Consider the following 12,092-nt stretch of genomic DNA (forward strand, 5'->3'; position numbering starts at 1 on the left):
GCTCGCATTAAAACAACATATTCTGAGGAAGTAGTAAACTGCTGTATTTATATGTTGGCCAATGTGTACAAAACTAGTAAGTTAAGCTATAACTGCTCCCAAAGGTCCTTTTCTTTAGAACAGACACCCACGCATCGACTGATGTTCACGTCTGAAGTTTTATTGTTTTCTTTCGTCGGCAAACACCGTGAAAAACGTGTGCGCCTTGTGACCAAACTCAAGGAGTAGTTACATTCACTTTCACACCCTCTCTTCTTTGCTCTTCGTTTCTCTTGCTTTTCATTTATAAAACAACCTTCCTTGTGCGGCTCCCAGCAGTTCAAACATCTCTGCCGTTCTCGAATGTTTCGACCAATCCACAGTACTCTCAATTAACGCAACTGACTCACGTGACCACAGTATGCTGTCTATGCAAAGGAACTTACACATTTGAACAGTAGGTGTCGCTACTACACAAGATCACAAGAAACCAAACCTTATATTTTCCAAACATTACAAACAAAATGATTGCACAACACCAATCACAATAATCATTAAATTCTTTCCATATTACTCTGCACTTTAAATAATCAGAAAGTCAGGGGACAGCTACACTGCCACCAAAATTACAAAGATTTTTGTGAACAGAATGATTAAATCTTGTAATTTTACCATAAGCTGTCAATTAACCTTAACATAAACATTTAGACATCCATCTTTTGGTACTATTTTAATGATAGTTTAGGAACTATTCTCCACTAGAACCACTAGTTTTTGAACTGGACGCTCAAGAAAGGATGGTTGCGTCAGGCGTTCACCTTTCTTTCCTAGGTTACTTTGCCCTACTTGGATTTTAACTTTTCTCACTAGACCATCATCATCTTCGCTTGTCTCAACGACTCTGGATAGTTTCCACTCATTTCTAGGAACATTGTCCTCCTTGACAACAACTACATCCCCTACTTCTACATTTCTTCTGGGTGTATGCCACCGTTGTCTGAGGCTCACATTGGCCAGGTATTCTTTACGCCATCTGCTCCAGAATTGCTCTGTCAGGTATTGCACTCTCCGCCACCTTTTCCTGGCATACAAATCTTCTCTAACAAACTTTCCAGGAGGCGGAAGAGGCACAGAGGTCTTCATTGTGAGTAAATGGTTAGGTGTTAAAGGTTCAACACTCTTGGGGTCACTGATTGTGTTTGTGGTGAGCGGACGATTATTCACGATCGACATAGCCTCGTAAAAGAATGTTCTCAATGAGGTGTCATCTAGTCTTCCAGTAGCTTGTGCCAGGACAGAGCTCATCACGCTCCTTACTGTCCGTATTTGGCGCTCCCAAACACCTCCCATGTGGCTTGCGTCAGGAACATTCATAAGGAAGTCACATTGTTTTCTTGCAAGATAGGTAGAGATCCTCTCTTTGTCTAGTTCCCTAAGACCTTTCTCTAGCTCATTCCTTGCCCCGACGAAATTCGTCCCTTGGTCAGATCGGATCTGTCTTACCGCTCCTCTGATTGCTATGAAGCATCTCAAAGCATTTAAAAATGCGTCAGTCGTGAGATCCTCCAACATTTCTATGTGGATGGCTCTAGAGCTTAAACATGTGAATAACAGACCATATCGCTTGTATTCTTTCCGACCCTGTTTTGTGTAGAAGGGACCGAAGCAGTCAATTCCGGTGTATGAGAATGGGGGTGAGGGCTCTACTCGGTCAACAGGCAGGTCTGCCATACGTTGTTCTTCGATCGGTCTACGCACCTTTCTACAAGTGACACAAGATTTGATATGCTTGGCCACTACCTTGCTGGCACCTACTATCCAATATCCGCTGGCCCTGAGTTCGTTCAACGTTTGCCCTCGGCCTTGGTGCTGAGTTTTCTTGTGACAGTGATCAAGTATGAGTTGTGTGACGATAGCTTCCTTAGGAAGGATCACTGGATGTTTCAACTCAAGTGATGCGGAAGATCTTCTCAACCGCCCTCCAACCCTGAGCAGACCATTTTCAAGGATGGGATCAAGTTGGTGTATCTTGTGGGTTTTTGGCAGTTTATCAGATTTGTGACTAAGCCATTTCAGCTCTTCCTCAAAGGCTTCTCTTTGTGCTGCCTTGATGAGCGCAAGAGCGGCTAGTCTTCTTTCCTCTACACTAATAGGCCCTGACCGGTCTTTATGTGCCAGTCTTTGAATCCGAGCGGTAACGTTGAGGGCTGTATTCCAATCTGAGAATCTTGACAACCTTTCAAGGAAGCTGTCTGTTTCAGAGGCTTCTGTTTTCAGGACTTTTACCTCTGGGTCCCCTACAAGAAGCTCTGGGGATTTTTGGTTCGTGACAATCTCTCGTTCCCATAAGAACTTAGGTCCTATGAGCCAATTTGAATCCATGAGTTCTGCCACCGTGAGACCCCTAGATGCATGGTCTGCAGGATTTTGACTTGTTTCGACGTAGAACCATTGACTTGGATCTGTTGTCTCTCTGATTCTCTGGACACGGTTAGCGACAAACACATGAAAGCGCCGGGCTTCGTTCTTGATATACCCGAGCACTACCTGTGAATCTGTCCAGAAAAACTCCCGATCTATTTTCAGTTCGAGCTCTTCTCTAAGAGTGTTGCTTACCGCAGCAGAGACTGTAGCTGCAGTGAGCTCGAGGCGTGGTATGGTGACAACATTTATGGGTGCCACTCTGGCCTTGCCCATGACCAGTGCACAATGCACTTGTTCATCAGCAACAATCCTGATGTATGAGCATTGCCCATAACCGTTATTGCTAGCATCTGAGAAATGATGCAGCTCAATGTTTTGGATTGTGCCAAGGTTCTTAGGAATGAAGCATCTTGGTATTTGGATTTTAGGTAGATTCTCCAAGTCATGGAGCCATGTTTCCCATTTTGGCTGTAGTTCAGGAGGGAGAGGATCATCCCAACTAACTCCCCGCTTGCACATCTCTTGAAGCAGTCTTTTCCCATTCAAGATGTAGGGAGAGAGAAATCCTAATGGGTCATACACGCTGGCGACTGTTGATAGGATTCCTCGTCGTGTGGCTGCCTTTTCATTAAGGATAACATTGAATGAGAACGCATCTGTCTCTATGTTCCACTTTACCCCCAGTACACTCTGCATTGGAAGCTCGTTGTAGTTCAGATCTACATCCTTCACAACGCTGGCACATTCACTCTCTGGAATCGCATCCAAGACTTCTCTGCTGTTGGACACAAATTTGTGCAAGCGTAGCTTTCCCTTCGCACACATTTCTTGTGCTTCTTTGACTAGCTGCTTGGCTTTCTCAACTGTTTCTACGCTGATAAGCCCATCATCCACATAGAAATTCTTTCGAATGAAGCTCGCTGCCAGTGGGTAGTCCTTTTCATATTTACTGGCCAGATATTTCATGCCATAGTTGGCACATCCTGGAGAGGATGCGGCTCCAAAGATGTGCACTCGCATGCAATATTCCTTGGGCTCTATTTCTGTGTTCCCATTTTCCCACCACAGGAACATCATGAAATCCCTATCTTCTGGGCTAACATGGAAGCGGTGAAACATCTTTTCCACATCGCAAATGATTGCAATTTGGTGCTCACGAAATCTACACAGCACCCCAGTCAGAGCATTAGTTAAGTCAGGTCCTGTGAGTAGGTGATCATTTAGAGAGGTGTCAAGGTATCTGGCGGAGCAGTCAAATACGACTCTGATTTTTTCTGGCTTCCTAGGATGGTACACCCCGTGGTGTGGAATGTACCATGTATTGCCCTCTTTCGGTGAGATCTTTACTTCTTCTGCATCACCATCTTTGAAGACACTGTTGATGAATTTCACATAGTCCTCTTTGTACTTGGGACTTTTCTCTAGTTTTCTTTTGAGGTGTTTCAATCGGGCTATAGCGAGCTGCTTGTTGTTCAGAAGCTGTGGACGCTCTCTGAAGGGCAGGGGCATTTCCAGATGTCCTTCCTCATTGTGTTGAACTTTCCCATTCAGTAGCTGTAGAAACTGAATATCTTCTTGGGATATGTTCCTTTCTCTTGGGTTTGTGTCCAGAAAATCTGTTTCCAATGCCTTAATCACAGAGGCAGGTGTAATAGGCGGAAGCTCTTTCACAGAGACGCGATGGCAAAACCCTGTGACGTGCTTTGAACTAGTACGAGGTGTTTTGGATCCCACTATACTCCAGCCTAAATCAGTCTTGACTGCGTATGGATCATACTCTTCCCCTGATATCACCTGTTTTGGTTTCAGGGCCCTTGCGCAATCATAGCCAATTAGGAGTCCTACAGGACAGTTCAATAGATCTGGCATCTCTTCTGTTATCCTGCGAAGGTGGCTCCACTCTTTCGCTGTTTCACAAGTGGGAATGCTATTTTGATCCAGTGGGATGTATTCTCGAGTGTACACTGGTGGTAACTCAATGCACTCTTGTGAAAGGTACCCTCTCACTTTTAGTCCCACCACTCTTTGACAGTTGACTATTGAACCCCTGTCAGTCATTGTTGACAACTTCAATTTTACAGGTTCTGTGTCTGCTTGCATTTTTCTACACACTTCTTGGTCAATAAATGTATTACTGCTCTGTGTGTCCAGTAATGCATACAACAAGGTTTCTGGGCTGTTTTTTGTTGCACAAGAGAGCCACACCGGAACAATCATTGAAGTACGATCACTATTGTCCACTCTCACGCTGAGAGTGGAAGCTCTTTCCTCAGTTGGTGGTGCTGCTGCTCTTTCTTCTTTATGACGTTCTTCATGAAGCGGAGAGGGATGGCTCCGCTTGCAAATATTGCAAGTGGCTCTGTTTCGACAGTTTTTAGAGATATGGCCGACTCTGAGGCAACCAAAGCACATGTTGTTGTTAAAGACAAATTGTTTCTTTTCCTCCAGAGGCATTGCTGCAAATTTTTCACATTTATATATGAAGTGATCTTGTTGACAACAGATACATTCTATTTGCCTTTTATTTTGAGTGGCCAGAGGACTGGTTTTGGAACCCTTGTCACATTCTGATGCACTTGAGTTCTTTGTAGTGGGTTTTGTTTTTTGAGACACCATGGTTGATGCCACCAGGGCGCTGGCTTTGAGGCGCTTCTGTTCCCTCCCAAGTTTTTCATCTGAATATTTTAGTGCATGAAGGGAGGAAATCGGATTGCATGCAACGCGTGCCTCCTCTGCCACGAAGTCTGAGAATTCCTCGAAACCTGGATATGGCTTCCCTTCATCCAGTGCTTTAGTGACATACCGGTTCCATCTGGTTGTTGCCCAGTCAGAAAGTTTCTGTAGTAGCTTTTGATTTTCTTCACAATCATCTAAAATCTTTAGACCTTGTACATGGGGCATTGCATTCTTGCAGGAGATGAGGAAATCACTAAACTCCCTTAGTTTAATAGATTCTCTTGGACCAATTTTTGGCCAGCTATTCAGCTTTCCCCGGAATGCTCTTTGGACTACGAAAGAGTGGCCATAGCGTTTGTTCAGGGCATCCCAAGCCTGTGTGTACGCTTCCTCATCACTTCTATAAAATGTTCCTTCTAACACACAAAGTGCTTCCCCACCTATGTATTTTTTCAAATAGAACAGTCTATGCGCTGGATTTGTACAGCTTGTTTCGATTAAAGCTTTGAAACAGGTGCTCCATTCAGTGTATTTAAGTGGGTCGCCAGTGAACATGAATGGCTCTGGTGCTGGAAGTCTAGTCATTGCCAGGGATTCTTTTAATGCTTCAACCAGTGAGGTGTCATTTGCCTTTGGCTCTGGTTTGCTTCCAAAGCAAGGAGGGACTGGAGCACTTTGGGGACCTTGGGCGCATGGAGTGCTGCTATGCTGCTTCGGAAGCTGACTTGGAGGCAAAGTGATTTTTACTTCAGTATTTCCTATTTCAGCATTCCATTTTGATTCCTCTTCAACATACACCTTGTATTCAGCCTCTATGGCTTCAAGGTCCCTTTGATCTTCCAGCATTTTTAACCTCTCTTGCTGGGCTAGCACCTCCTTCTTCTGGGTGGAGATTTCTCTTTCCCTGTTTAATTCAGCACGTTTTGATGCCAAACGTGCCGCTACATCTGTCTTCTTTACTGACACATAGCTTCCTTGCTGACTACTCTGCCCAGCTCTTGACACAGTTGATCCATAAACTGACCTAGCATCTTCTCTTTGGAGTAACTGGCGGAGCTCCTCTTTAGCAGCCACTGCATCAAACTCCTTGCTACCAGCTTCTGTGTAACGCCTTTTCAGAAGTGCAGTTATTTCAGTAGTAACTGAGGTGCAGCTATCCATTTTCCTTCTTATATCTTGGGATGGGACAGTCAGTGCACGCAAAGACTCATATACTTGTTTTAGTTCTGACTCATAATTTTCTACAGCTATGATCATTTCACTTAACTCAGTTTTAGCGTGTTCTTCTTTAAGTTTAGATCTTATTAACTGAACCTCTGCTTTGAAGTTTACATATGTCAACATAAACTTTCTTTCCTTTTTTGTTATCTCTTCCTTTTTGAACTCCAGCATTTTTTCTGTTGGGCGTCTCACCCTTTCTGATCGCCTCACCTCTTGTTCAACCTGAGATGATGACTTCTGGAGCCCTACTCTTTGTACTTCAAGATCTGCATAAATTTCACCTATGCGGTCTTCTATTTTTTGTTTTTCTGTTTCTTCCATTTCAGTTTCTAATTTTTCCTCCAATTGTGCCTTCTCAACTTCTAGAGACAGAATTATTTGCTCTAGTGTACCAGTTTCTGATGCAGGCCTATTTTGGTACATTTTTTTTTTTTTTTGATGAACTACTTTGAAACAATACTATTGAAATATTAATGATGAAAAGCAAACAGGGAAATACACACTATCAATTATTAAACAGGCTACACACATTCGATCAACTTACAAAATTATCAAAATGCAATTTTCATTTTCTGCAAGAAATATTATTATATCAACTAAGAAAGAACACTATTTCCAGACTTAGAAGATACAGTCTGACCTGGTATCCCAAAGGTGACTTATTGCTATGTTATTGTCCAAAGGAGTCACAACGTTGCCACCTTGTGGCTGTCCTTGGCAGCTGCAGCACCGTCGTCTTATTGCACTTTGGTTCCACCTCCGCGCTGGATTTGGGCGATCGCGTCAAAGAATGGTGGGATATGCAGGCAGATCTTCCACGTGGAGTACGATGATGGAGTCTTTGAAGGGACGCACGCAGGCCTTGCTCTATCTTTGCAGGAACGCTGGCGAATCTCGTCACTCCGATGGCTACGTTTTTCACTATAACTGCTCCCAAAGGTCCTTTTCTTTAGAACAGACACCCACGCATCGACTGATGTTCACGTCTGAAGTTTTATTGTTTTCTTTCGTCGGCAAACACCGTGAAAAACGTGTGCGCCTTGTGACCAAACTCAAGGAGTAGTTACATTCACTTTCACACCCTCTCTTCTTTGCTCTTCGTTTCTCTTGCTTTTCATTTATAAAACAACCTTCCTTGTGCGGCTCCCAACAGTTCAAACATCTCTGCCGTTCTCGAATGTTTCGACCAATCCACAGTACTCTCAATTAACGCAACTGACTCACGTGACCACAGTATGCTGTCTATGCAAAGGAACTTACACATTTGAACAGTAGGTGTCGCTACTACACAAGATCACAAGAAACCAAACCTTATATTTTCCAAACATTACAAACAAAATGATTGCACAACACCAATCACAATAATCATTAAATTCTTTCCATATTACTCTGCACTTTAAATAATCAGAAAGTCAGGGGACAGCTACATAAGCTAAATAATGTTTGTTACAAAAATACACCCTCCCTGCAATCTTAATCAATTAGCTGGTTACAGTGCTAAATATCACTGGCTAGTTATCATTTCAACATGTCCATCAGAAAACATACATTTCATCATAGCTGATAGAAATCGGTTTTTATATAGGCTACTTTGACCGATGACGTTTCCTTCATGGTTCAAACGCTCCCGTGGTCATACTACGCATTGCCTGCTGACCGACCGCAGGAAACACCCAGACTCGTTTCAGCGCGGCGTCCTTTCACTCCAGCGGGGAGATGGCCAGCCAGTCCCAGGGAATCCAACAACTGTTACAGGCAGAAAAACGGGCGGCGGAGAAGGTCGGGGAAGCCCGAAAACGTAAGTTTTAATTCGAGTGTTATATTGTGGTAAGACGGCTAACGTCAGCTGTAGCGTAGGAAGCCCAGCTCCATGGACTCCCATTTTTTCCCGGACCAGAACCAATTGTGCAGCTACACAGCCAGACTTAGACAGATTGCTTGCGAATGGAGAGTTTTTGTAGCTGTTGTCCTTTGACATTGAATTTCAAAGTTAATGTTTCTCAGCTTGTAATTTGTGCGTTTGAATTATACCTGAATTAGCAGAGTATATTGGTAGGATAGCCTATGGGCTGTAAATTAGTCTGATCTTTTGGTTTTCAACGGTTCGACGGTTAATTGTGTTAGGTAGTAGGCTAAATAAAATAACGCTATGTCACTGAAATGGCCTAATGCAATTTGTCGCAAAGCCATATCCTATATCATGTAGGCTATCCCATAATGATATGTTCGTGTATGTTCAGCATCAGCTCATAGCGGAGAGCTGGCCATTGATTGTGCGTAAAATAGCCTCCTATCGTATGATGCTGGTCAAATGAACTGTAATAGTCTTGTAGAATACATGGTTGCCGTGAAATAAACCATTTATTGCTATGCCATTAGGTTCACTGGTTACGTAGCTTCCTCAAATACGTAGACTACCAGCTGTGCCCCATCTGAACGCGAAACCGAAAATCTTTGGATTACAGGCTCAGTACTTTAATTACCTGCTTCACTACACTACTGTGGACCCAATATGGGCTGCGCTGTGGGACATTGGGAAGAATGAAAACGAGTTGGGGATGAGTGTCCTGATGTTATGCCATTTTACCACAATCTATACAGTGCGCATTACACAGCATAATGTGTCACTCGCTGTAGGATTGTGCACGTGAGGAACGTCTCGCAGTAGCGTCTGGATGTGAAATGACACTTAAGTTCCTCAGCAGCGTGCTGAGCCTGGCCTTCGCACTTGCACCTATGGGCTACTCCTTTCCCGTCCATTTTGTTTTCTATTTGTTTTGAGAAACTTTGTAATGAGCCCCTTTTTCTATATTTCCCTACTGGAAATGCCGAACTACGTAAGCTCGTCCTAGAGATTCCCACAACTCAGACCGTCATACCTCTCCTTTAGAATGTGTTCCTGTGCCACTCTGTCTCTTTTCCGTTTTAAGACATAAATTCCTCTTTCCACATGCCATTTCCCCTTTTGGCTGTTCTTAGCTTGTGACAGGGGCTGACTCAGTGCTGTGTGTGCCTGTGCGATGTGCCTGTGTTTGTGCCGGCATTCGTGTAGGTAAGACCCGTCGCCTGAAGCAGGCCAAGGAGGAGGCCCATGCGGAGATAGAGCAGCACCGTGTGCAGAGGGAGAAGGAGTTCAAAACCAAAGAAGCTGTGGTGAGTCTCGCCGCATGGGGGCGCTGCAATCTATGGCGCAAATATATTCTGCCATATAATACATTTGCAAACTGAAATTCAGAATTACTTGCTTATATTTAACAGTGGTTCCAATTTGTGTTCCTGGACACAAAAGAGCAATGAGGTCATATTAAAAATGGCTCTCTGGTTGTTTGGACCGTAAAAAGGGGGTGTTGAAAAGGTGTCTTCTTCTTCAGGCCCTGGGTTCCCATGGTAACTCAGCAGTGGAGGTGGACAAGGAAACTGTGGACAAGATGGGACACATCCAGGGCAGCTACAAGCAGAACCGTGAAGCCGTCCTGGGTAACCTGCTGAAGATGGTGTGCGACATCAAGCCAGAGATCCACGCTAATTACCGCACAGCTGGATAGAACTCCACCCTGCCAAACTAGTGCTCCCGGGGCATTCTGGGATAAATACTACTGTTGTAGTTGTACAACAATTGCATACCTTACTAGGATAGTCATACTTGTTAACAAAATCGCTTATTATGATTCGTTTCTTCTAACATCCCACTTGGTATCTTATTTATCTGTAAATACTAACAATTAAAAACAAGGTTTTAATGGCTAGCCAACCGCAGCCACTCATTAGAATTTGATGCAGTTTTGATGCAGTTGGCCATCCCTCAGTCTAGGTAACATACATGCTTACTAATTAAGTAATAAAGACAAGGTGAATATGGTTAATAATGAGCCAGTGATCGTTATTGCTGCCTATGTGAAAGGTAAACTTGTAACGGGGGCCTGGCTGCCTGTGGAGTAGTTTGGATTCTGTGCGTTATTCTATGCAATGTAGTGCTGTCATCTTTATTTGTGTAAGAGGTTTTAGTCACTTTTTTTGGGATTATCCTGGGCAGACTGATCAGAACACAATATTAACACAGTTCATGGCAGCATTTGGTTTGCACTGCAAGTCTTTGAGGAACAGAATTACAATTACAGTCAGAATTACATTCTCTAAACCCACACCTCACCCGTATAGTGGCCATTTCACTGCAAAATAACAGTAATTTAACATTGTGGTGCTTTGTTTACTGAATAAAACTGTTGAAAACAACTTGATGTGTCACTGTTGGCTGAGCGAAATTCTACTTCCCCTCTTAATATACTGGTGAATACGCTGAGACCTGACTGGAGTTGAAGGTAGGGACGTTCGACTTGGACACGCACGCTCCAGGTCCCACGTCTCTGAAAATCACGCTTCTGCGTCAATAAAACTGCCTTACGTTCGCTTGCCCCCTCGCACTGACAATCTCACATAGTGTTTTCCCCTTGTTTGTCTAAATGCTTGCTAGACGGTGACAGTGGTCACTTTTTTCATGGTCGTTTTGCTGTTGCACGGAGAAATATGGTTGGGGACACGTGCACCAGTAAACGTGGCCTGGCAGCGCCCCTGGTTGATGGATAATTACCTTAAAATAACACAGGAACAAACATGTACCCTGGACGACCTGAAGATGAAACCGTATTTCGGAAGAAGGTTGATGCTGCTGTCAGGTTAATTTCACTTTCTGCTATTTGTTTGTTTTTGATTGTCCCGGGTAGTTTTGAGTTTCTGACGACCTGTTGGTTGCTATTTGGGTATTCAGATGTGTGGTCTAAGAAATCGTTATATTTGTGAATAAATGCAAGAAAAATATTTTTAATATATGTACAGGCTCTGGAAACATAATGTCAATGTACAAGCTACATTGGAGTGACTTGAAGTGTTTTTTGTATAGCTCCCAAGTGCCCAATACCATCATAAGCCGTTTGGTCGTCTTATAAACATCCTTATCTAAAATATTCTTCACCGCGCATGAAACTCAACCAATTAAAAAATATGGACTCAAACAGAAAAATTAACTTTCCTTTTACTGACATGTATGGTGCTGTTGTCGTTCACTCTGTATTACCCTAGAGGTCGCTATAAGAGTAGGCAAAAACTGGTTACTTGGCCGGTGGATTCTGAATTGAATATCGTAAATCCTCATATTGTGGCCGGGGTCTTTTATTTACTTAGGCTGCACAAAGCACAGGCCTTTATTTGGGGCAGGCTTGTATTCGAGGCAGGCCTTTATTTCTTATTAGGCTTCTGTTGTAGAATTTTATTCTTAGAAATAAAGTAAAAGGCTACACTTAAAGTGGGCCAACACTGTTCAACACTTCCTGTAACCGTTTAGAAATCAATTAGTGTAGGCTAATCAGGAACACCGTTTGGTACGTCATAGTATCAGTATTAACAGACTTAGTTTATTGCAAATATTCTCAAACACAATAAATCACATGCAAGTCCAGAATCCATAAAATAACAACTTGCCAGACACGCCTTCATGAACAATAACAAATTAGCGTAGATAACAGCAAGTTTTATTGTGAGACATGCGTTTCATTTTGAGCAGCATACCGGTAGGCTATCAAAAGATTTTCGCTTTGGTTTGGGATTTAATTTACTTTTGGACTGTTTGATTCTATTGCTAAATGTTGGGACTGATGGGCACTGAAATATGGGGGGTATTTGATGGTTCACTGTTAAGTTTTATGTAGTTGAAAGAGTGTCGGGATTTCCACCCGTCTGTTTGCGAGCCAAGGCAGCCGCTTTCATTCATTCATTGAACGTGCGCTGTGCTGTAAATA

At 43.2% G+C, this 12,092-nt stretch overlaps 1 protein-coding gene across 1 annotated transcript; it reads left to right on the top strand.

Moving 5' to 3' along the window:
* The first annotated feature begins 7,923 nt into the window (after positions 1 to 7,923).
* Positions 7,924 to 10,533, top strand: atp6v1g1 (ATPase H+ transporting V1 subunit G1). The gene is made up of 3 exons (XM_061263461.1): positions 7,924 to 8,098; positions 9,353 to 9,453; positions 9,672 to 10,533. The coding sequence occupies exons 1-3, from the start codon at positions 8,017 to 8,019 to the stop codon at positions 9,843 to 9,845; spliced, it is 357 nt and encodes a 118-aa protein (XP_061119445.1). The 5' UTR covers positions 7,924 to 8,016; the 3' UTR covers positions 9,846 to 10,533.
* The last annotated feature ends 1,559 nt before the right edge of the window (positions 10,534 to 12,092 follow it).

Source organism: Conger conger, chromosome 12 (genome assembly GCF_963514075.1).
Source record: "Conger conger chromosome 12, fConCon1.1, whole genome shotgun sequence".
NCBI lineage: Eukaryota > Metazoa > Chordata > Actinopteri > Anguilliformes > Congridae > Conger > Conger conger.

Excerpts from the sequence above, each read along its gene's own strand:
- atp6v1g1 (XM_061263461.1), top strand. The coding sequence starts at position 8,017 with ATGGCCAGCCAGTCCCAGGGAATCCAACAACTGTTACAGGCAGAAAAA. Across the intron at positions 8,099-9,352 it reads GGTCGGGGAAGCCCGAAAAC|GTAAGACCCGTCGCCTGAAG; the intron begins GTAAGTTTTAAT and ends GCATTCGTGTAG. Across the intron at positions 9,454-9,671 it reads TCAAAACCAAAGAAGCTGTG|GCCCTGGGTTCCCATGGTAA; the intron begins GTGAGTCTCGCC and ends CTTCTTCTTCAG.